General features: G+C 33.8%; 1 protein-coding gene across 1 annotated transcript in view; it reads left to right on the top strand.

The window, feature by feature from the left end:
- Positions 1–21934, top strand: part of LOC130636040 (transmembrane protein 145-like) — a 31637-nt gene extending 9703 nt beyond the window's left edge. The window contains exons 2-18 of the mRNA XM_057445624.1: positions 9786–9860; positions 9949–10020; positions 10725–10851; positions 12576–12643; positions 12737–12815; positions 13022–13093; positions 13807–13875; positions 14048–14128; positions 14299–14377; positions 17361–17454; positions 17651–17725; positions 17920–18017; positions 18248–18307; positions 18499–18559; positions 18692–18871; positions 19586–19930; positions 20143–21934. Coding sequence (XP_057301607.1) covers positions 9786–9860; positions 9949–10020; positions 10725–10851; positions 12576–12643; positions 12737–12815; positions 13022–13093; positions 13807–13875; positions 14048–14128; positions 14299–14377; positions 17361–17454; positions 17651–17725; positions 17920–18017; positions 18248–18307; positions 18499–18559; positions 18692–18871; positions 19586–19930; positions 20143–20388 — 1881 coding nt within the window. The 3' untranslated portion in view covers positions 20389–21934. The remainder of the gene's footprint in view (positions 1–9785; positions 9861–9948; positions 10021–10724; positions 10852–12575; positions 12644–12736; positions 12816–13021; positions 13094–13806; positions 13876–14047; positions 14129–14298; positions 14378–17360; positions 17455–17650; positions 17726–17919; positions 18018–18247; positions 18308–18498; positions 18560–18691; positions 18872–19585; positions 19931–20142) is intronic.
- The last annotated feature ends 386 nt before the right edge of the window (positions 21935–22320 follow it).

Genomic DNA, 22320 nt, shown 5'->3' with positions numbered 1-22320 from the left:
GGAGAGCGAAAAAATGGTTAAAATACCAGGATGGTCAGATGCAGTTTAGGATGCCATATACGCAGACTTCTAAAATCTAATCATCCGGGTTGAAGATCGTAGAGAGAGCAAGAAGCTGAACAAGCATGAATCATCTGGATGGTGCACATATGCAAATTTGCTACGGAGATGTACCGAACCCACTAACAGTTTATCGCGGGAAAGATTGTGTTAAGAAATTCGTGGACCATTTGGAAGACGAGGTGAAAAGATTGTACGATACGATTCTTCAGCAATAAAAAATAGAACTTACAGAGGTGCTGAAGAGAGAATATAATTAGGCTGCAGAATGTCATATCTGTATGAAACCATTCGTCGATCCTGCACAAAATCGAAAAGTTCGAGATCACTGTCACTATACAGGTCTCTATCGAGGAGCATCACATAACAACTGCAACCTGGTGTATAAGATTCCAAAACACATTTCTATCATCTTCCACAACCTGAGTGGCTACGAAGCGCATCTAAATTATGAGAGAAATACACAGTTCTTCGATGAGGATAATATGTTTCGAATGATGCTGCGAAAAGGAGTATATCCTTATGAATTTATGGATGGATGGCAACGATTTGAAGAGTTGGAGCTACCTCCAAAGAAAGCATTATATAGCAAATTAAATATGAATACAATTCCACAAAGTATGGAATTGTATCATGCCAGAGGGTGATCAGGTTACGCTCGGTGATTATCACGTTGTCTATCTAGCTACAGATGTGCTACTCTTGGCAGGTGTCTTTGAAAGTTTTCGAGGTGTGTGTCTCAAAAACTACAAGCTAGATCGTGCACATTTTGTGCCGCTCCGGGATTGGCTTGGAACGCAGCACTAAAATATACCAAAGTAAAATTAGAGCTCCTCACAGATCTTGACATGCCACTCATGTTTGAAAAGGGTATCTGTGGTGGTATAACCCAAGCGGTACATCGCAATGCCAAAAGTAACAACAAGTATATCGGTGACCAGTATAATTCAGACGAGGAATCCTCACACATCATGTGCCTTGATGCCAACAACCAGTATGAATGGGCAATGACTGAAGGTTTACTGACAGATAGCTTCAGATGGATTTCCGAGGCAGAGAAGTTTACAGTAAAAAAAATCGCAAAGTTAGTAAAAAAACAAGCATGGATACCTACTCGAGGTTGATATAGACTACCCTGAGAAGCTGCATGATAAGCATGACGAGCTTCCATTTTTACCTGAGCGTATGATGATTAACAAAGTTGAAAAGCTTATACCAAACCTTAAAGACAAGAGTGGGTATATAGTGCTTATTAGAGCCCTCCACGATGCTATAAAGCACGGACTTATACTGAGAAAAGTGCACCGAGTCATCCAGTTCAATCAGAGTCCATTGCTTAAGCACTATATCGATAATAACACAAGGCTGAGGACTGCTGTCTTTAGTAAGACGATGGAAAATGTTAAAAATCATCATGATCTTAAGCTTGTCACAAACCAAGAAAAGTATTCAAAGAAATTGCAGACGACGTTGAGAAATGCTTTGATACAAGTGGGTACAGTGAAGAAGATAATAGACCGCCTCCAATTGGAAAGAATAAAAAGTTTGTTGGCTTAATGAAGGACGAATTAGGTGGGAAGTTCATGACGGAGTTCATAGCACTGAGAGCAAAACTCTATGCCTACAAAAGTTTCACGAAAAAGGGTGGCAATCGTAAAGCGAAAGGTGTGAAGAAATGTGTAACGGAGAAATCTATCACTTTCGACGATTACAAGCAATGCTTGGATAGAGGTGCTCATCCAGCAGAAAAATCATCAAGTCTACACTCAAAAGGTGAACAAACTAGCCCTAAATCTATGGAATGTTTTGTGCGCGGACGGTACACAAGAAAGCAGACGGTATGCGAACACACAGGGCGGTAGAATAAAATACGGTACATCAGTCGGTCTAGTACAGTATGATGATGACGGGTCTCCATCGGCGAGATGGATCTTCATCGTTTATGTTTACAACAACAAATATGGAAGCATACATACAACAACTACAATTTGCGGATATCTACAATATTTATGTACCTGTGCTAAAATGTTGTATCAAAGCAGTATCACTTACTGGTTATTGTCCACAATGTTTGGAAAATTTTGGATTTCGAAATGGATTATACTACGAAGGTTTGAGTACTCAATTGATGAAGATGGACAGCTTTTACACAGAGTAGCAGCAGGAAAAAAGCATGGGCAACATTTGCAAGACTTGGTCTGCATATGGTTAGTACAGATGTAAACAAAGACGGCTGTTTTATGAGGTTATAAAAAATCAACAACTAAAGTTATCAGATTTATCTGATTTGGAAAAGATAAGTGGAATCCTAACCGAAGCGCTCCAATATGTTCCAGAACATTTGAGGACAAAGAAAAATCTCGGCTATGACCGGTTCAGAAGTTTGCTGGTTGAAATCAACCTTAATGATAACGACCCAAATGTAAATGTTATTAAAGTCATAGATAGCCTACTGGTTGACATCAACCTCGATAACGAGCCCAATGGTATTAAAGGAATCGTGTATGGATACCTGTTCTATACCTTGCATCCATTTGATTATTTGCGACTAGTTTCCTTGTAAGGATTTTTGTAGCTTATCAAAGCTACTAAGTTATTTGAATTTTGTGACTCTTTGCAAGTCACAAAAAAAATAAAATTTACCACTTTATGATATGCTCTAGAGGTATTGCAACATCTTCTGGAACCAGCATTAATTCTTCTGCAATGAAACTACGCTCAGGTCCGTCTTTCAAATAATACAAGACACAACTGTTTGGTTCTGCCACAATGTGATCCACCAGGCATCAGTCGCATGTCTTTTCTGATCTCCATGCTCTACTTCAGGTTGCAACAAATACAAATACAAACCATCTTCAGGCAAAGGTTTTTCATCAGGATACTCTTCACTTTTCACAAGTGGTACATCTTCCAACTTGATAGCTTTAGAAGATTTCATGCCGATCATTACAGTCTTGGTATAGTTGAGATTCTTCACTGTAGGGTAGAGTGGTTTCACCCATATGCTACTTGGGTCCTCAGTGACCAACTCTTGCGCATCTTGAGGCTTGAAAAGTCTTTCCCCAAGGATCTTGTTATAGGATTCTACAAAGGCTGTAAATGTGTGATGATATTTTGTTGTAGCCCTAGAAATTTTGCTTCTAGCAGCTTTGTCACATCTGATTTAAATTCTGAGCCGTTATAACATTGAAAAATTCTAGGATAGCTTAAAGGTCCTGCTTTATATATATCCTTGCTCATCTATGCGAACTCGCTGGATTTTTTCGTATGCAAAGGTCTTGCAACCTTGTAACATGAAGCTACATCGATGCCTGTCAGGATATACCTGTATGTGTTTCTATATAGCTTGTCATGGGGCATATACAGTAGATCAAATTGATGTATTTCATTTGGTTTTGTAATGCTAAAATAAGGATAATCAATCTTTTCTGGGCCCCGAATGTGTCGAAGCCAGAGGAGCTGGCCGGATAACCAATGTACAACTCTTTTACCTGGTAATTTACTCTCCTCGCCCAGTATGGCTTTTCGTCCAACCCAAAGATGTTGTGGGTTGTAGTAAATACTACTCAATTTATCTGCCTCTATTTCTGTGAGAATATGTTTGTTATATGTCAAGTCGTATGTTTTTTGCTAACGCTTACAATTTTATACGCAGCAAGCCATAGAAAAGCTAGGGACCCTACAATGAAGACAAGTTAACAATTCTGTTGCTGTTGGGAGGGCTCGTAGAAATCTGAAAGCTTTGGAGCCCTATCGAGCGTAGCAATGTAGTATTCTTGCTTGTGCTGGCGAGACAACCAATGTACGACTTGCTTTTTGGATAGTCCACTCTCCTCAACCAGTAGTTTGATGGCTTTCCTTCCACTCCAAAGATGTTCAGGGTGATAGTAAATGCTACTTAGTTTTTCTGCATCTTCTTCTGCGATATGTTGCTTTGGCATGTTGCTTTATTACACGTCAAAAAATTTTTGAACATAAGTTCACAATTCTTTTGTTCTTCAGAAAGTGCATAACAATCAGACAGTTTGGGAGTTTTATCGATTGTAGCAATTAGTATTCTTGCATACTCCTGTCAATTTCTTTCAAATCCTCACCGGCTTGCCTCTTCAGCTTTCTTTAATGATTATACCAGTCGATTTTTGATTGTCTATCGCGCACCCACTGTGCTTGCGCAGCTTGTAGTTGCTCTATAGACTTATCGTCTTTTTATCGTTCCTCCTCACCATGCCCCGAGAGTTTACTAAATAAAAAATTACTTCCGCTAAATGCTAATGCTTTGATTGCTGCATCAGCTACAAGAACGCCGATAGTTGCCATATTTATTAAATATTTATTTTTTGAAACAATGGTTGCCGGGATCCATCCTTTTTTTACTGCCATTTCTCGACTTGCGCGTCCTGCTGCGAAGTATCCAGTCATTTTAAATACATCGTTCATATCCATTTTTGCAGAGGATCGTGTAATTCCTAAAAATTTCTTACCTGCCAATGCATACCTGAAGGTAAATGCAAGATCTACCAAAGTTTCGTATAACATATCAATTATTTTTTTTTCATAGGGTGTTATATTTGAAGCCGTTTATTATATGGTTAACGCATTTTAAAAATGCCTGTTTTTTAAGTACGAACTTTTTTCAACAGGAGGCGGCTGCTCTGATGATTTGCCAGGCTGTTGTTTTTGTTGTTTTGGTTTTTGTTGTTTAAAAAATTTGTACCAAATACCAACGCCTACTATCACAATACCAACCGTTACTGCTGTTGCTCCTAATACGGTACTAGAACTTGGTGAGGTACTTGCTGATGTACTTGCTGAAGTACTACCCTCAGGTACTTGACCATTTTCACCCTTGTTCTTGTGCTGGTTTTCCTTATTCTTACAGTTCCATTCTGCAAGTTTCTTACCAGCAGCAACTCCACCTTCATTTTTCTTCGTAATAACATGCTTTGGTTCTTGCTGTTTGTCGTCGCTCATTTATTGTTAGAAACATTGAGAGTTTTTATAGACACACTATTTTCCATAAACTGCGATATCTTCTGCTGAGCCACTAGGCGATAGTTTTGATGCTTCACAATCTTTTATGTCAAACACAGTCACGGACTGCTCCAGCACCTTGGTATGATTTGCAGTGTGCGCCAAAACTAAAAGTGGAGCTAAATTTTTCCCAAATGTAACATGAAACAAAATACCGAGGCTGTTCTGTAACGAATCCAGTGAAATGATAAGCAAAATTAGGCGCCAAAATTTGAAGAAAACGAAAGGGAAATCAAATAATATTCAACACAACAAATAAGCTCTCATCCTAGCCTAAAATAACGTATAAAATAAAGTAAAAAATACCTGCCAAGACCTAAAAACTAGTTTGCCACTGATATGGTTATAGGCAGTGTCAATTCTGTGCCAATTTTGTCTGCAAGCAAAGGTTCAATTACACATGTTGAAAAATATAACCAGAGAGACCAACGCGAAACAGATATAATGATTTCGAGGGTGCGAGAATTCAAATTCATTGAAGAAATCCCAAAGGAATCGATGAAAGACTTAGAACCTTGTCCGCACTGTTTTGGCACCCTGGTTACCCAAGGCTATCTTATCTATAATGTATAATATATGGTTATCTATAATGTATAATATATAAAAACTATGTTCGTATTTAAAAGTTCTTATATTCCATGCGTCACAAGTGTGTCACATATGCGTCACCAGCTATATAGTAATATGCTGTGAAAGAATTTAATGCGTCACATGCGTCACATCAAAATTTATAAAAAAATAGTATATGTATCTTTAAAAAAAATGTTGTGACGCATATGTTGCATACACTTAACAGTTAAACACATGCAAAAAACTGAGTGATGCTTTAGTGACGCACTGTGACACATATAATTTACAGCTTAATATCTTTAAAAACTTAATATTTTGTTCTGGACCTTTGTGCTTTTGCACAAGTGCCAACCTTACATGTAAAACAAACATAAACAAGGTCTCTTTCAGTTTGATCTTCCTTTACAGAGCTAAGTACTACCTTATTGGTACTAATTTTTTAAATTTTTGACGAAATATACATTTCTTTCTTGAAAAGGCATATATATGTTTTTTTGCGCGTAGTACTTTTCACCCAAAACATTTTGTGTGTTGCTTCTGTACTAAATTTTGCGTGCAAATTAATCTTTGGCACAAGTGCGTCAAAATTAATAAACTACAATTTTACACAGAATATCATAATGTCTCGCAATTATTGAAAACTGCCCCATTTGCCTCGTCATCTATTGTTTTAGAATTTCTATTTTTTTCAATTTTAGCATGGCACAAAAGAAACAATGCTGGTACATACTTCAAAACATATATATAGTATCCACCTTTAGAATTAATTTAAAAATTAAGTCAAAAATTTCAGAGACAATCCCGGTCAAAATATATTGGCAGTAAGCTACAAAAAGTGCAGTATAATTCTTTCCTACCCCCTCTCCCCCATTATCAATGTTTGGAAACGTGTTAGCACAACTTTTGAACATTGATACTGGGGGAAAGGGGGCTTTGTACTTATCTTGCTCTTGCTACATATGAAAAAAGAGTTTACTGCCATTATTTTTGACCGGGATTGTAGCTATAGTTATTATTATAGCTAGCTATAGTTTTTACAGAAAGAGAACACAAAACAAACACGCCAACTTCATTCTTTTTTGTAACCTGGCCAGGGAAATCTAAACGACAGTTGTTACCAAAACAAACGGGAGTGATAAAAATTTTGAAAGAAAACTAATCTTTGCAAATTTAATTTGTACAGTTATGTAATAGTTGTTTTTATATCCATAATTCTACCAAAAGTTGACAATTTGACGATTTTTGATATAGTAAATAAGAAACTATTTGTGAAATAAATGTCTATTTTAACCCTGTTTAATAATATAGCACTATTTCAGATACAGTGGCATGCGCAAAACAAAACAACTCGAATCCGGTGTGATGAAACTTTCCTGAAAACTGCCGCCGCCGCGACGAAAGGGTAAACCAACATATCACACTACTCCTATGTGTGATTTAAAAATTAGTGAAAAGAATCCAAATTTTGCGGGATTTAATTTTCGCGAATTACAAAGTTACCAATAATTATTGTGGTAATTAATTTTCCCCAAATTGGCAAAATCTTGCCAAAATTCGCCAAAATTAATTTTTGAAAACGGTAATTTCCTTCAGGTATAAGTGTATTAAGTTTAATGCAGTGTAGAAAAGCCATCAAAAGTTGGGGAGGGGCGGATTGATTTACAGACCTTAAAAAAGGGTTAGCGATGACATTTATTGTGTTACTTTGAAAAGAAAGATGTTCATGTTTTTGTATAAAACTTAAAAACTTTTAAGGCGTTCTAATAGTTCTTTGATTAGCTAGTTGTTAATTTCTGTGCAGCGATTGTTTATTTTTTAGCCGATGGTGTCTTTTATTAATCATTTTTTTAAATATTTTTTTGTTATTTTTCACATCTTCCTAACAATATATTAGAACAGAAAAAACAACAGTATTGGAGTAACTTGTTATATTCCTTATATTGGTGTAATGGTACATCGCATGACATATTTTATAAAACATATTTCATATTCATCACAGATCTTTGCACTTGACATTGACCGACTTGTGACCAGCAACTGGATTAAAAACTTTCTCGGTATCCACGGCCAAATGTGGATTACATCTTTTGTGCGTATTTTCCAAGAAAAAAAACCATGAAGCTAGTCACTTTACAGTTGTCGATGTCCCTCTGTTCTTCTTCACGCCAACATTTTCTTGATTATTTGCGCCGGTGAGGTACAAAAAACGAAAATTGCATCAATTATTATTAATGACAGTTAAAGTTTGCGATTCTTTCCACGCGACCAAAGACCGAGCCTTTCCGAAAAGAAACTTCATTCCCGACTTATCGCAGAACGTCGGAAACAGCGCATAGTAACGCAGTGTTTCTGTTCCACCCATATGTGTCTATTTTAGGGGCTGTTCATATGGGAAATATTTCCTCGGGAACCGGGTAAATGTTTCAGCATGATATCAAGTCGAGATCTTGGGTTGTTAACAAACTCTTAACAAAATTTAGTTGCGTTCAGATAAGAAAAAACATTTACCCGCCTACCGAGATCTCGGGTGCGCATGATCGAGATCTCTGTAAGCGGGTAATGCATTTTGCCATATGAACAGAAGTTTCCTCGGTAGGCGAGATAAATTTATGTCGATTCGGCATAATTTTCAAAAATAAACAATAGATTCTTATCACGATAAACAATAGAAATTATCACATGGTATTTTCTCACTCAAGGAAAAGTTTTCTCGCCCATGCCATATAAGCAGAAAGTTAAAATTATAGCATGCTGAAATATTTCCCCGCTAACCGATTGAATATTTCCCATAAGAAATAGGGATTCTTCCTCTTTCTCTTCTGAAGCTGTCTGAGTAAACATATTGTATCTGTAGTGCCACACCCTGGACCAAAATCTAACTGCATCCTATCTAAAGCAATTCTTTCTCTAAGTAACTTACTATTTTAATAACTTCCTGATCATTCAACTTTTTTAAATAATATTTATGGTAAAGATAAGTTATTATCTGCCATTTTAGAAAAGGAAAATGAAAAAGAGAGGACCTTTTTTTTAAATTTATAGTTTTTTCTGTTTTTTATTTATTTTTTTGTAATTATTTTTGAGATTCTTTTTTAAACATTATTACTACTCAAGCATAAACAGAAAAATTACAGTGACAGAGGTGGGGAAAAATACTTATTATGAACATTTTGATGTTAGCTTATTTTGGGAGTTGCCGGGTAAGCTTTAAACATCAGCAATGCAATATGGCTTTATTAAAAGAAGTTACATTAAAGGGAACCCAAGGTATACAATGATACAATTAACTAACTTTTTAAGCTCTATAATATAAGTCCAACGTCATTTTATACCTCAGGATCCTTTTAAGGCCTTCTAAAATTAGGTACACACTCGTGCGTGCGCACCTGGCATGCAGCAATACTTAGTTCAACATGCATGAAAAACCGTGCACAGAAAATTGATGCTATCAATTTCATGCTACTGAATCTTACAAAAGTTTACTAGTTAAACCAGATTTCTAACTATTCATTAATCTTGTACCGTCTCCTAACTTCTCATTATTGATAAACCAGATAGCATTTCACCAAATTGTGCATATATATTTAGCATTTTCAAACATTAACATTATATTGAATTCAACATTCTGTTACAAAACATGTTTTTCAATGTAGTCATGAGAAAAGAGTGTAGCTGTATTCATGTTATTGTTCGCATCCTGTCACTCTTTATTTCTTTAATTTTGAAATAAAGTCTAAAATTGTTTATGACATTCGTTGTTGCATTTTTTCCCTTGCTGTTTTCACTGGTCGTGATAATATAATACAATCTTGTATGTGTATAATTTGTAGGTGGTGACAAGTATTAAAGGAAAGATTCTTTAATTGAAATTTAATTCATATATTCCTATGTTCCTTTTATTATAATTAAAAATTAAAATGTTGCTGATATAGAGGTGCACAAATGGACGCATCTGCTTACTTTTTTCATTGTAACTTTGAATATATTTTGTTTTAGTAGACTGTTATCTGTTTATATGTTTAAAAGCTTCCAGTTATGTCAAAAATTTCCTTTTTAAAGTAGGACTCACTCTAACAAGAAATTGCTATTTTTACCATTTTGGTATGTTCTTGGGTTAATTCTAGAACTGGAAATTCCTGACAAGGTTTTGCTATCATACATCACAAGGAAGAGTTGAATATAGATTTGAATACCCTGCTGTAGGTTTTGCTTTGTCATTTTTAATTTTTAAACCAAAAAAAAAAATTATGTATCAGATTGATAAAGATATTTGTTATTTTAATTTAGAGTAAATGTTGTCAAGAGGTTATTCTATATTATGACGATCAATGGCCTAATGTATACCCACAAGAATCAATGGTATGTTAAAACAAAATTATTGACCACCCATCCCTGTCTGTTCTTTTTTTTACAAAATAAATTGTTGTTCCTGTAGAATAGTTTTTTTAGGCAAAGTTAAAGTCAGTAATATGCAAAATGTCTAATCTTAGGGAAACCTTTACATATGCAGAGGTTTCAAAGGTTTATGCAATGAATTCAGACAACGAGAAAGATGTTGTTATGTTGACAAATAACACATTGAATATATATGTAGACTGTTGCTAATATAACATGTTTTGTTTCTAAGATCAAAAGAAAACAAAGGGGTAAAAACAAAACAGCAATCGTACATTTTAAAAACAAGTCTTTCATTTACCAGCGATTAACTACCAGACTTTTTCAGAATTAGTAGTGAACCACCAACACTAAAACTATCCCATCAAAACACATTTCTTATTAAAATGAACTGCCCCCATTTCATCAGAGTTCTTTGCCCCTCAGTAAATAAGCTAATAGCTTCCGTCACTTATACACCTTTTTACAAAGTTATATAATTCTAATAAAGCTTTGACATTCACTTATATTTTCTGGGCAATGTTAGGCTCTATTTCTTACATAGAAGAGATTAAAATCCAACAAAGAATACTCTCTATAGATGCTAAACATTTTGTGACTATACACTAGATAGTTTTAAGACATCAAGATTTATTTATAAAGTACAGTTTAAAATTTGTTTTTTGTAGTCTTGTAAAGAAAAACAAGATGTAACTGATCCACGAAACTCACAAGTGCTCACCCTGAAAGCACCTTATAAACTGAAGAATTCACAATGTGTATTCAAAGACGAGGCGTCAACAATTTCATGTTCTGGTTAGAATATTATACTGCCTGATATGCTTAATTAAACCTACTGAAATTTTTCCTTTGTAAAATCTTGTTTAGGTAAGCCCATTTCAATAATTAAACCTTAATTTAAGCTAATGCTTGAGGCATTGGCCACCTATTTGCAAAAAATAACAGTATTTTGTCTAAATTGATGGTATTGTGATCCAACAGAGAAAGGCACTAATGTAACCAGCTTACCAATCTAACCCACAAAGTCTTGGTTAGGAATCTTTAAAACTGCACATGTAACTTATATTTTGTAAACTCCGCCTTCCAGACCCTAAATTATTCAGCTTTTTTTGCAGTTAATTGATTGTTGTACTTACAAATAAGTTATTTTTTTATCTTTATAGTTAATATAATCATTTTTAGCTATTTTAAAAATTGACAAATACCATTAATGGAGTGTAAAATTTACGCTTTTAAGCGTATAGGGCAAATTAACAACCTTTAAACTTGCTTGTGTCACTTCACAACTCCTGCATTATGGTATTACTAGTCGATTGGAGAAATCCACGTAGGCAAAAGGACAATGGAAAAATAGGATGTTTTAGATTTTTTGCTGGTGTCAGCCAGTGCAAATAGAAAAAAATTGGGGAAAATTAGTTTATTCATGACCTGCAATGTCCAGAGGTTGAAACGCTCATCAAAATAATGTATAGGAACATATATTTTCGACGAACGTCTAAGGAGACGTAAGGATTTAAAAATTTTACTGACGTCAGCAAAGACTCATCAAAACACAAAAAATTTTATTTTAGAAATTTGTAAACCTTTTTCCTTCATCGTATAGATCTTGAAACACTGATCAAGAAAATGTATAAGATTGTGCTTTTGACAATCAGTTGCAGAGATATTAGGGTTTGAAGGTTTTTTGATGACGTCATCAACCCGTCCATTCTGAAACGAATTTGGGAACCCAGGTTTGGGAAACTTATCCAAAAAGATATTGAGGTTAAAGTAGTATTGACGTCGTGCCGTAACGTCAGAAAATTTAACATTTGAGACATAAGTTTTTTAGCTACATCAAAAAAATATAAACACATCCACTTTGCCTGTCACAGACTCACACACTATTATTATAGAGACCTGGCAAATTTAAAAAAAAATGCAATGCTGACATCAGTTTGAATTATTACCAGTTAGGCTTTTGGATGTAACTAAATTAAGCTAACATCCTTAGGTCCATAATGTCAAAATTAGCCACATCAAAAAAATATAAACACATCCACTTTGCCTGTCACAGACTCACACACTATTATTATAGAGACCTGGCAAATTTAAGAAAAAATGCAATGCTGACATCAGTTTGAATTATTACCAGTTAGGCTTTTGGATGTAACTAAATTAAGCTAACATCCTTAGGTCCATAATGTCAAAATTAGCTACATCAAAAAAATATAAACACATCCACTTTGCCTGTCACAGACTCACACACTATTATTATAGAGACCTGGCAAATTTAAGAAAAAATGCAATGCTGACATCAGTTTGAATTATTACCAGTTGGGATTTTGGATGTAACTAAATTAAGCTAACATCCTTAGGTCCATAATGTCAAAATCAACATGTAAACTAACTTTAGTTCAAAGTACTTGTCCCCAAAATTGTAAGGGCATAAACGATTGTTTGTGGATACAATCTTTGAAATTTAACCCTTTCTCAATAATAATTTTATATTATTGTAGAACTTTTGGGTTTTGTTTTAGGGAATCGAACCTTTTCATCTGTGCGCGTAAGATGGTGGTACCTTGTGATTGCAAATTGTCGTGCTGAGGTATGCACATTATTAACATTCTTAACACTTTATTCCATTTTAAATTTTGTGGATTTTTAAAAAATTATTGTAGCATTTCTTGGTTGATCGTAGGATTTAGAAATAAAGTATTATCTTTCCATGACAAATGGAGATACAATATGGACAAAACATTTTTCAGCAGATGAAAAAAGTATGTGTTTTTATTTTCCTCACTCAGTTAAAATTCATTGTTTTATTTATTTGTTCTATTTATTTTTAATATTTTTAATATTTTTAATATTTTTAATATTTTTGTTATTTTTTACAATTAACATGCAGCAGTTCTAATAAATATTTGCACAATTAACTTAACCATAGCTTGTAACTGATGCGTCTCTTTTTTTGTTTTTGATTTAGATATATTGCAGACAGAGATATTTTTTCTGGTAGCATTTATTATGGTCATATCATTATCGCTTTTGGTAGCATGTAAGGAGACTTTTAATTATATGAATAAAAAACTTTTGGGGGTGGTAAGTCTGTCTTTTATTAAAAGATTTAATTTAGTTTGTTATTAAAAAAAAAGAATTAAGTATGTAAAATAATTTGTTTCTATGGAGGTGGATACGAAAAATCGGGAGAATTCAAGAATGCCATAGAAAGCAATTTTGTTTGAGGGAGGAGGGCTAAAATCAAGTGTCTCCACGAAAGCCAACCATGGTTTGTCTTATGAGGAGATTGTTGAATAATAAATTGAACTTCAATAAAATCAGTGTAGTTAATCGGCTTTAAAGACGGGGAAATGATATTGCTGTTTATATTTTCTCTTTTAAATAAATAAAATTTCCCCTTCCCTCCCTTCGCTTTCTATGGTACTATTCTAATAAGAGGGTAACAGCCATCTAGAAAACCTTTGTTTGATCTGGACTTCATTTATAGTGCCTAAAATTGTTGTTTTTTATTTGTTTTGTCCTGTAAAATCTGAAAAAATGACATTTTAGCAGAATGTTCTAACAATTTTGATTAACTTTTGTTAGTATGCGTTGCTTGAAATTTGTTTTTTAAGTTTTATATTTAGTAATCCCATAGTTGCTTAGAAAATTTCCACCAATAAACGTGTACATTATGAGATCCTGTACCATATGTTAATATACATCAGGTGTACTTATCTACAAATACATGTATAATGACAATTTTTTTAGATGAACTTGCATCCCGACAACTTTTTCATACAACTTATAAATTATATTTATGGACAGTGTTCTTTGAACGTAAGAAATTTCATCTTTTCTTTTTTAAATTGCTCTAAAGTATGCATTTTCAGTGAAGCCAAATTTCAAAATACTGTCACACCAAAAACAACAAAAATAGCTGTATTAAAACTAAACAGTACGGCATTTTATGTTCTAATTTTTTAACTCAAGTTGTTTTTATTTGTTTCAGTGCTGTCAGTCATAGTCAATTTAGTTTATTATATCAGTTATGGACAGACGGGGAAACCACAACTGGCGGTAAAGAATATAGGTATAGTAATTTTTCATCAGAACAATTGTTATTAATCTTTTCTGAAGGCAGGTGAATGGTTTTTGTTATGAGACACACAATAATATTATCATTAACAGTTAGCTGAAAAACTCTGCTAGCACAAATTTTTAAGTAGTGTTCTTTTAAATGTATTATCTTCTTTTTTATAGCACGTGCTTTTCACAGTGGGAGTGACATTATATTTGTGGTATTGTTAATCCTCCTTGGTAAAGGGTGGACAGTTACAAGGTAGGTTTTCTGTTACATCACTGTGTTAATTTGATGTTTGAAGTATGATACATTTATTAGGAACCTGGTGCTCTGAGTCAATTTTTGATCTTCTTTGACAAAGCACTTGTTAAAGGGGGGTTCTTAAAAAGCAGGGTGGGCAATAAATTTCTGAGAAAATTGTATATTTGAAACACGATGAAACCTCCTATTAGTGGACAATTCTCAGGATACGGTAAACTTTTACAACAATACTTCTATGTAGCAGACACATTATAGCAAACACCTCTCAGACGTCATTTCAAGGTATCTATTTACATTTCTCTCCAGAACTGACTTCTCAAGACTATTTTAGATTTTGTTTAAAAGGTTTTTTTCTTTTTTTTTCAGTTTATTAGCTTTTTTAAGGCTATAAAAATGCAAAAACTCGCAGGTAGTCTGTTTTGCTTTTTTTAAAATAAAAGATATTTACAATGTGTTATTTTTTGGCTTTCTCTTTCACCAAAACTAGCCTCTTGATACACTTTTGTGATCATTATACACTAACATCCAGGAACAGGTGTTTAAAGCAATAGACCTATTTCCATATCCATTCTTGTTCCGCAGAATATACATACCAAAATACCGAATAGCATAAAAACGAGATTAGTTATGAGCAACTTTTTATTTTGCAGCGAAGCAGTGCAGATATGGTTTGCTTACTTGCAATATTTGCAAAATTAATTTGTCATAAAGATTGTTATTAATGTTTGGTGATAATATGGCATAATAGCATGCATCACTGGGCCGTTCTAATGCTTTTGTTTATTATTCTTGGTGTTAAATGAGCCAGGAGTTAGCTAGCTTTAAATACAATGATATGGGTAGCTAGCTAGTTGACTGGTTGACTTGTTCCAAACAAACGTAAAATTTCAGCCTGTTTACGAAAATTGGTGATGTTGCTGGTATATATCCTCTGTCTCCAGTTATTAAGTGTACCTTAATTTTTAAACACCATCTGTGAAAATAACACTAGCCAGGTTTACTGACTGTGGTTTTAAAATAGTAGTTGAGTTGACCTTGTGGGTGCCTTACCCCGTTTTTTTTCCAAATGAGAGTAGTTATAGAAGTATTTATAACGCACATTTTACCCATTTGTGTTTTCAGAATTAGGATACTAATTTGACTTTGTGGGGAAAGTTGGACTTTAAACTTTATTGGAATGTTCTTGCTTATTTGTGTCACATTTTAGGCCTCTATCGTAGATTGTATTTGGTAAAAAATATTATTTAAAATTCCAAAATATAAGTTTGACAAAAGGGATGATATCCTAATTCTTAAATTTTATGTTCAGAGAGTTACCCTTTTGGTATTTTTAGGCAAATGAAATTGTCCAGTGATTTTGCTCGGTCAAAAACAAATTTTTCCCTTAGAAAATCACTTCACAAAACAATTTAAAAATTGTTGCTTGAAAAAAAACACAATATAGTTACTGACGTACCGCGTAGGAAAAAAAATTTCTTTAAAATTTTGTCCACAAAATGCTTGTCATGTCGAACTTTAACAAGTGAAAACAATGTGAATTTTTTTTGTGAGGTCGAAAACAAATTTTTTAGTTTTATATTTTCACAAATCGACTCTATAGTAACATAGAGTCGATTTGTGAAAATCGGCTCTAAATAAACAATTTGAACAATTCTGCAAGATTAATTTTCAAGATTTCATGTAAGCAAGAAAACAAAATACATAAGGACCTGGCTTTAAGAACATTGAGACTGAGATTTTGCCAAAAATTAAGCACGTTTACAGCTTTTGGATAAAGACTTAAAAAAGATTTGCAGATTTATGATAAGCTCTATGCTCTATCAATTCATATTACATATAAACTGTATTAACTGTATTATTATTAAGTATTAAGGTTAACCATTATAATGCTTGATACAAATGTACGATTATTGACAGTCAGTAAGAGGAAGAGTAGTGACAGAGGGAGTGAGACAGTTTTATAATCACAACAACCGATAGTTTAAAATTTTAAATATCATTTTACGCAACAAATGTTGAAAAATGATTTGTTGACAACTCATGCAGTTAAGCAATAGCTACAACTCTGAAAAAATACTTGTAAAAATGCTATAAGAAAATCCAGCCTTTTCAAGTCAATGTTACTTTTCTTTTGTACTCCACGTTTCTGGGGTAATTCTGTTAGCATCAGTCAAGCATATTCAATATTCAACATTGATGTTGGCGGAATGAAAAGTTCAAAAGGAAATTCACATATGTTTTTCCAGGGTTGTAGCTTAGCTGGCTACTTTGGCTAGCTACCAGCTAATTTTAATTTTTTAAACTGATCAGAGTAATATGAAGTGCCACTGAGCGTTAGTAAACTGTATATTAAGTTTTAGTTCTAAATTTACTTAGTAACAGTAAAATAAAAATATATTCACATTATTCTAAAAACGAGGCTAGTTTTAAGGTTTTAGCTAGCTAACATATGCTAAAAGATATACGCCCTTAATATTTGCAATATTTTAAATTTTTTGTCACACTGCCACTACCAAATACCCTCTTTATAACTGCGTTAACAACGATTATGTGAAACTGCTAGTTAAAAGCTGTAAAAGTCAACATTTTGTTGATACATTCTTCAAACTTGAATGTAAACAACCAGCATCCCGAAATTTGCTCATAACTAATCTCGTTTTCATGTTATTCTGCATTTTCGCATGCATTCGCGGAGCCAAAAGGATATGGAAATAGGTCTATTTAGGAAGAACCTCTATGTAGCGGACACCGCTCTAAAGCAGACACGTTGTTAGGTCCAGTCCGCTATAGAGACGTTTCATTGCACCAGTGCACTAGAAAGTGCACTGGTTATATCTTCATCACCATCGACTGTAATCGACTGTTTGCGGATAAAAAAGGGACACCCTTAACTGATTCTTTTTGATTTCTTATCATTAAATTGTCATCGGACATACTTTTCTCAGGCAGTTGATTATCTTTTTATGTTTTAACTCATTAGGGGGAGGATAAGTGCAACTGGTCAAGTTAAATTGTCACTGTTTTGCACATTCTATACAATAGCTTATATTGCTCTCTTTATATATGAAGCCAAGGTAAGATTTTATGTTATACTAAAGATGTTTATGCCATGTCAAATATTTTCCATAAGTTGTGTTACTGTTTATTACAGCTGGTGGAATATTGCAATAGAGTGTTGCTTGTGCTATATTCCGCCATTACTAATTTGCTAATATTTTTTCCATTTTTTACTTGGATTAATTTTTTCAATCCTGTTGTCTGCATTTACAGGCGTTTGATCCTGGTGAAGTACTGTACTTGTACGAGAGTCCAGCTGGTGTGGGTATCTGTATATTACGTGTCTTGGTAGGCTATTCTTTGTTTTACTTCCCTGCTAATTTGTCTACTTGTTCTTAAGGTGGGTAGTATACAGCTACTAATTACTTAATTGTGCAACTTTAACTAGCACAGCAGGAAAATCAAAGATCTATCCGAGAATTAAGAAATAGACTTTTTTTGGTGAAAAACCAAATTTTTAACCAAATTTTTATCATTTATAGGCATGGGGCTGGTTTACTTATGGGATATTTTTTACTCTAAAGAACTATGTCGAGAAAAGACTCTTTTATTATCCATTCTGGATGTTTTACACACTGTGGTGAGTAGACGTTTTATTTTCTTCACAGATTTATCAAGTTCAACGTATGATAGTTGCATTTGCTTAACCGAGTTGAACCTTATTATTTATTGACTGGGAGCCTCAATGAAAGGAGCCAATGTTAAAGAGGAGTATTATTATTACAGGTTGTGTGTGTGTGTGTGTGTTGAGGGTTAATTTGCACGACACCATGATGTTGTGCAACTTATATGTTATGATTTGCATTTAAGGTACTTGAGTGGTCCTGGAGTGGTGTTGTTAGCAACATATATCATTGACGCTTACATGAGGTAATACCTATATCTGACCTTCTCCACCTCATCCTGTACTTTTGTGACTAAATATCAAGGGGCATTTATTTATTTATTATTGGCCGTCTATTTAAGGTAACGCAATTTAAATTCAAGATGATTTTAGTCGTTTATTAAAAGGGATGTCATTTGGACCCAGTTCTAACTGATTTGTTATTTTTTTTACATAGAGCCCAAATCATGATAATGGTCGACAGATCAGTAGCCTTTGTCGCATCTCTTTTCTTTTTGGTAAGCTTACATTTTTTTTAAAAGCTTGATCCATTAAACTGTACCTGAAGATAAAGTTTAAAGAAAATTAAATAATAAATCGTTGACTGTTTCATTATCCTTCGTAGAATTTACGTTTACTGTTCTTTTTAGATTCTCACGCGACCTTCCGCTGCCAACAAGAACTTCCCATATCACGTAAGAACGTCACAGATTGGAATCGTCGACGATACAGATTCTCCTCAAAATTTTGACCATCGAGCTTACGTTCCCTCGTTTGAGGAGGAAGAAACTAGAAGAAACGTTGCTGCACTGTTTTCTGTTAATAACTTTGTGAGTTTGGAAAACTAAAATATTTTCTTATTTAATTAGCAACAACATTATTGTGAGTCTCTAATTTTAATGTTGAGAACAAACTAGACTTCATGCAACACAAAATTTCTCTTCTTGTCTATACTCCAATAAACTTGATGTTTTTTTGTTATCACAGAATATGCTATGAAACCATGTTAAAAGCATGTTTTTTATTAGTTTAAATTATTACGACAAACAACACGTTGAACAAAAATAAAATAAAATAAAAATCGCTTAAACTAACATTTCTGTATATGCAGCTCTCATTTTTCAACTACGTCAAGATGTACTGTACTTGGGCGCCGTGATTACTTGATCAGGCGCTGCGTTTTCTTTTTGTAACAGGTTTTTGTTTCTGCACTCGTTCGAGACTTTACTTAAGGGTAGCGCTTCGATTAGCACTTAATGCTCATTTTTAGCTGAAATTCTATGGAAAAAGCTGCTAACCAAATCAAATCCGAATGAGAAAAAATTAGAATTTTTTTTTAACAAAATGGAGATATGCTTTTTAAAATTCTCTCTATAATAACCTTTCTTTTTCTTTTGCTTGTCTAGCGCTTATTCAAGGGTTATTTTGAATTTTAATGTTAAGCGTTTATTGCTTAATCGTATAAGAACGGCAAGACTTCCTAAAGCGAGGTTTAAAACCATACTATAGATTGTCTTGTTGAAACTGTTTCAACTTTTTTACAGCCTCATGTTACTCTCAACGTCAACAACAATGTTCCGACCAATGCTGGGAATTACAACAATATTCCGACAAGTACTGACAGTTATATCAACAATACGCGGAAACCTGATAATATGGGGCTTTGTAATTTCGCTTACGAAGAAGATAAAGCCAACACTAAAGAGATTCCGTCGTACAATGACAATTTTGTGGCGGGAAATGGACATCCGTACGATTTGTTAAACACATCCAGCGAATCGTCATCAGAAAGAAATTCAACGTCTTCGACTGGTTTTCCTAAACTCAACACGCATAAGCCAAATACAGTTATTTATAGAAGCGAGGAGGCACTCAGCTCGATGTTTATGGTATTTGTTGTTAACCTTCTTTTTTTGTGGTCTTTGTTCTGTCAGGCAGAAGCTGTCGGTTAAACTGGCTAGGCCTAATAATATAATCACGGTAAAAATGCTCAATCCTACGAACAGACTGCACGTATCAAAACTCCCCTGCACTGCGTGAATCTAACAGTTGCGTTTAATGAGGGATATGTTGTTTTTGATATGTCTACTTTGTTTTATAGGCTGCAAACACACACGTGTCAACTTCACACGAACATGTGACCAGAGCGGCGCCTCAAGATGAAACAAGTTATCCAAAAAAGAAAGAAGACACTTTGGGTGCTCTCGCTTCTTCCATACCTCCCGTTTTATCAGATACACAATCCAGTATGAGAAGTCCTACAGGGCAGCTGCCACCCTTGAAAAAAGGGAGTGCAAAACTGCCCCCTCTAAGAGGATCCTTACCTAAGAAAGAATCAAACGCGTAGTCGCGTATTATTCTAAATGATAGCGTACTGCTTTTTATAGGTGTAAAAAAATAACTTACTGTTTTTGAATGTTTTTTTACATATGCGGACGAATTTATTTAAAGTAACGGACGTTTTAATGGATAATTGCGTTTCCATTCGCGTTTTCAATCACATACACTACCAGTTTTTAAATTCCTCGACGATATATAAATCGTTTTATAATCTCTTTTTTCCTATTTTCCTTGGTTAGTGCAATATGAATGATTTGCACCAATTATTCCTATCCCACTTAACGAGTGTTTTTGCCTCTAAACAATTTTCCCGTATAATAATGTTTTAAACAATTTGTACGCCATTTTTGCAATAACTTGTTACAGATGTATGTAAGCAGTTCTGTTCATGTTTAGTTTTTAAATGTCAGAATATAGTCTAAGCCTTGTCTTCAGGGTATATTGTCTTGTATTAAAGCCATTAGGGCTTACTTGACGACGCTGTCCAACATCAAAGAAGGCAAGAGCCCCTAAAAACGAGGCTTAGTATAAAGTTATAAATATATAAATAGACGAAGTTAAATTTTAAATTTAAACAATATATGATTTTAACGACAACTATATATAAAGAGATGAGCACGCCAATCTAATTGGAAGCACGTATTTTACAGATTATTACTCCTTTTTATTAATAATATATACTTATTATAATTCTTATATATTATATATTTATGCTGTGTTTAAGGGGAACAATAATTTCACACACGTTTGAATATGTTTGGGTTTTTTACTAATTAAAAATTAATCAAGAAGAAAATTATTGAAATCACAAGCCATAATAATAAATTCTGTATAAACAACTTTTACCGAGACCCAAAAACCTTTATGATTTTCACTTAAATTTAAGGACAGCAATATACCTTCAAGTGTTCTTTTGAACATGATACCCAACAACAAGCATGGACGGCCTGGGCAAATCTAAGAAATTTTCTCTACTTTTTTCATCGTGATCATTTTTTCTGCTATAGCTATTGACGTATTATCTCCAGGATCTAATCTGTTAAGTTAGTTAAATTGTGTTTTTGAAGTCATGTTGTTAAAAGTAAGACCACAGGATTTTTACGGTGAATATTGGACGCCCCGGGACAACTTTTTAAATGTTTATATATATCTTAGATATACTTTCTCTTTGTTGTCACTCGGTTATTCTTTTAATTTTGATTTTTTTTTTTTAATATTTTTCGCTTGTTGAAGTTAAGGCAGATTAAAAACAAACCACGTCAGTTAATACCTCCATCATTTGTACTTCGCATAAAATGTTTTGCGTCAACGTGTTAGTTTTGGAGTGTTAATTAAATTAATATCCGCGTATGTCCATTGTATATCCATTGGGTTTAAAATCGCAGCAATAAACTGACCAATTCTAAATAAATTCTTACTTTTTAAATTTTAGTGATTAAGGGTTCCTAATTTTGTAAAAAAAATTTTCATTTTTTTTTTTGTTTATTATGGAACTTTTTATACACTGCATTGTGGCTTTTTGCTTTTTTTATTGTCAAGATTCTGATATCGTTCTTGTGTCTTGATCTTTTCAGTTGATTGGTAGTTTTATTTCCCCTCCTTTTCTATAACTTCCACTCCACTTCGGCTACCGGTTGCTGTTTGATTGATGGTAAGCGTGGGACGAAATAAATTGAGACCTTTTCTATAATTGATTTTCGATGAGTTTTTGAGAGTCAGAATTGTTTTCGAAAGTTGTAAAGCAAAATTTAAAATAGGCGATTAAAACATTGAAATTCAAGTTGAAATTCAAGTGTAATTTTACAGCTGTCCTGTGCTTTTTAAAAAATGTACAATTTTTGCCATTTCCGAATGTTTATACAGGATAGCCACTTCTACGTTTGAAACACTTTTAATGTGGATCCTGAGATGTATACATTAGATATACATCGGCATCTTA

The sequence above is a fragment of the Hydractinia symbiolongicarpus genome, chromosome 3 (assembly GCF_029227915.1).
Source record: "Hydractinia symbiolongicarpus strain clone_291-10 chromosome 3, HSymV2.1, whole genome shotgun sequence".
Classification (NCBI taxonomy): Eukaryota; Metazoa; Cnidaria; class Hydrozoa; order Anthoathecata; family Hydractiniidae; genus Hydractinia; species Hydractinia symbiolongicarpus.
The sequence above is the reverse complement of the archived record's forward strand: the minus strand, read 5'-3'. Positions and strand labels throughout refer to the sequence as shown.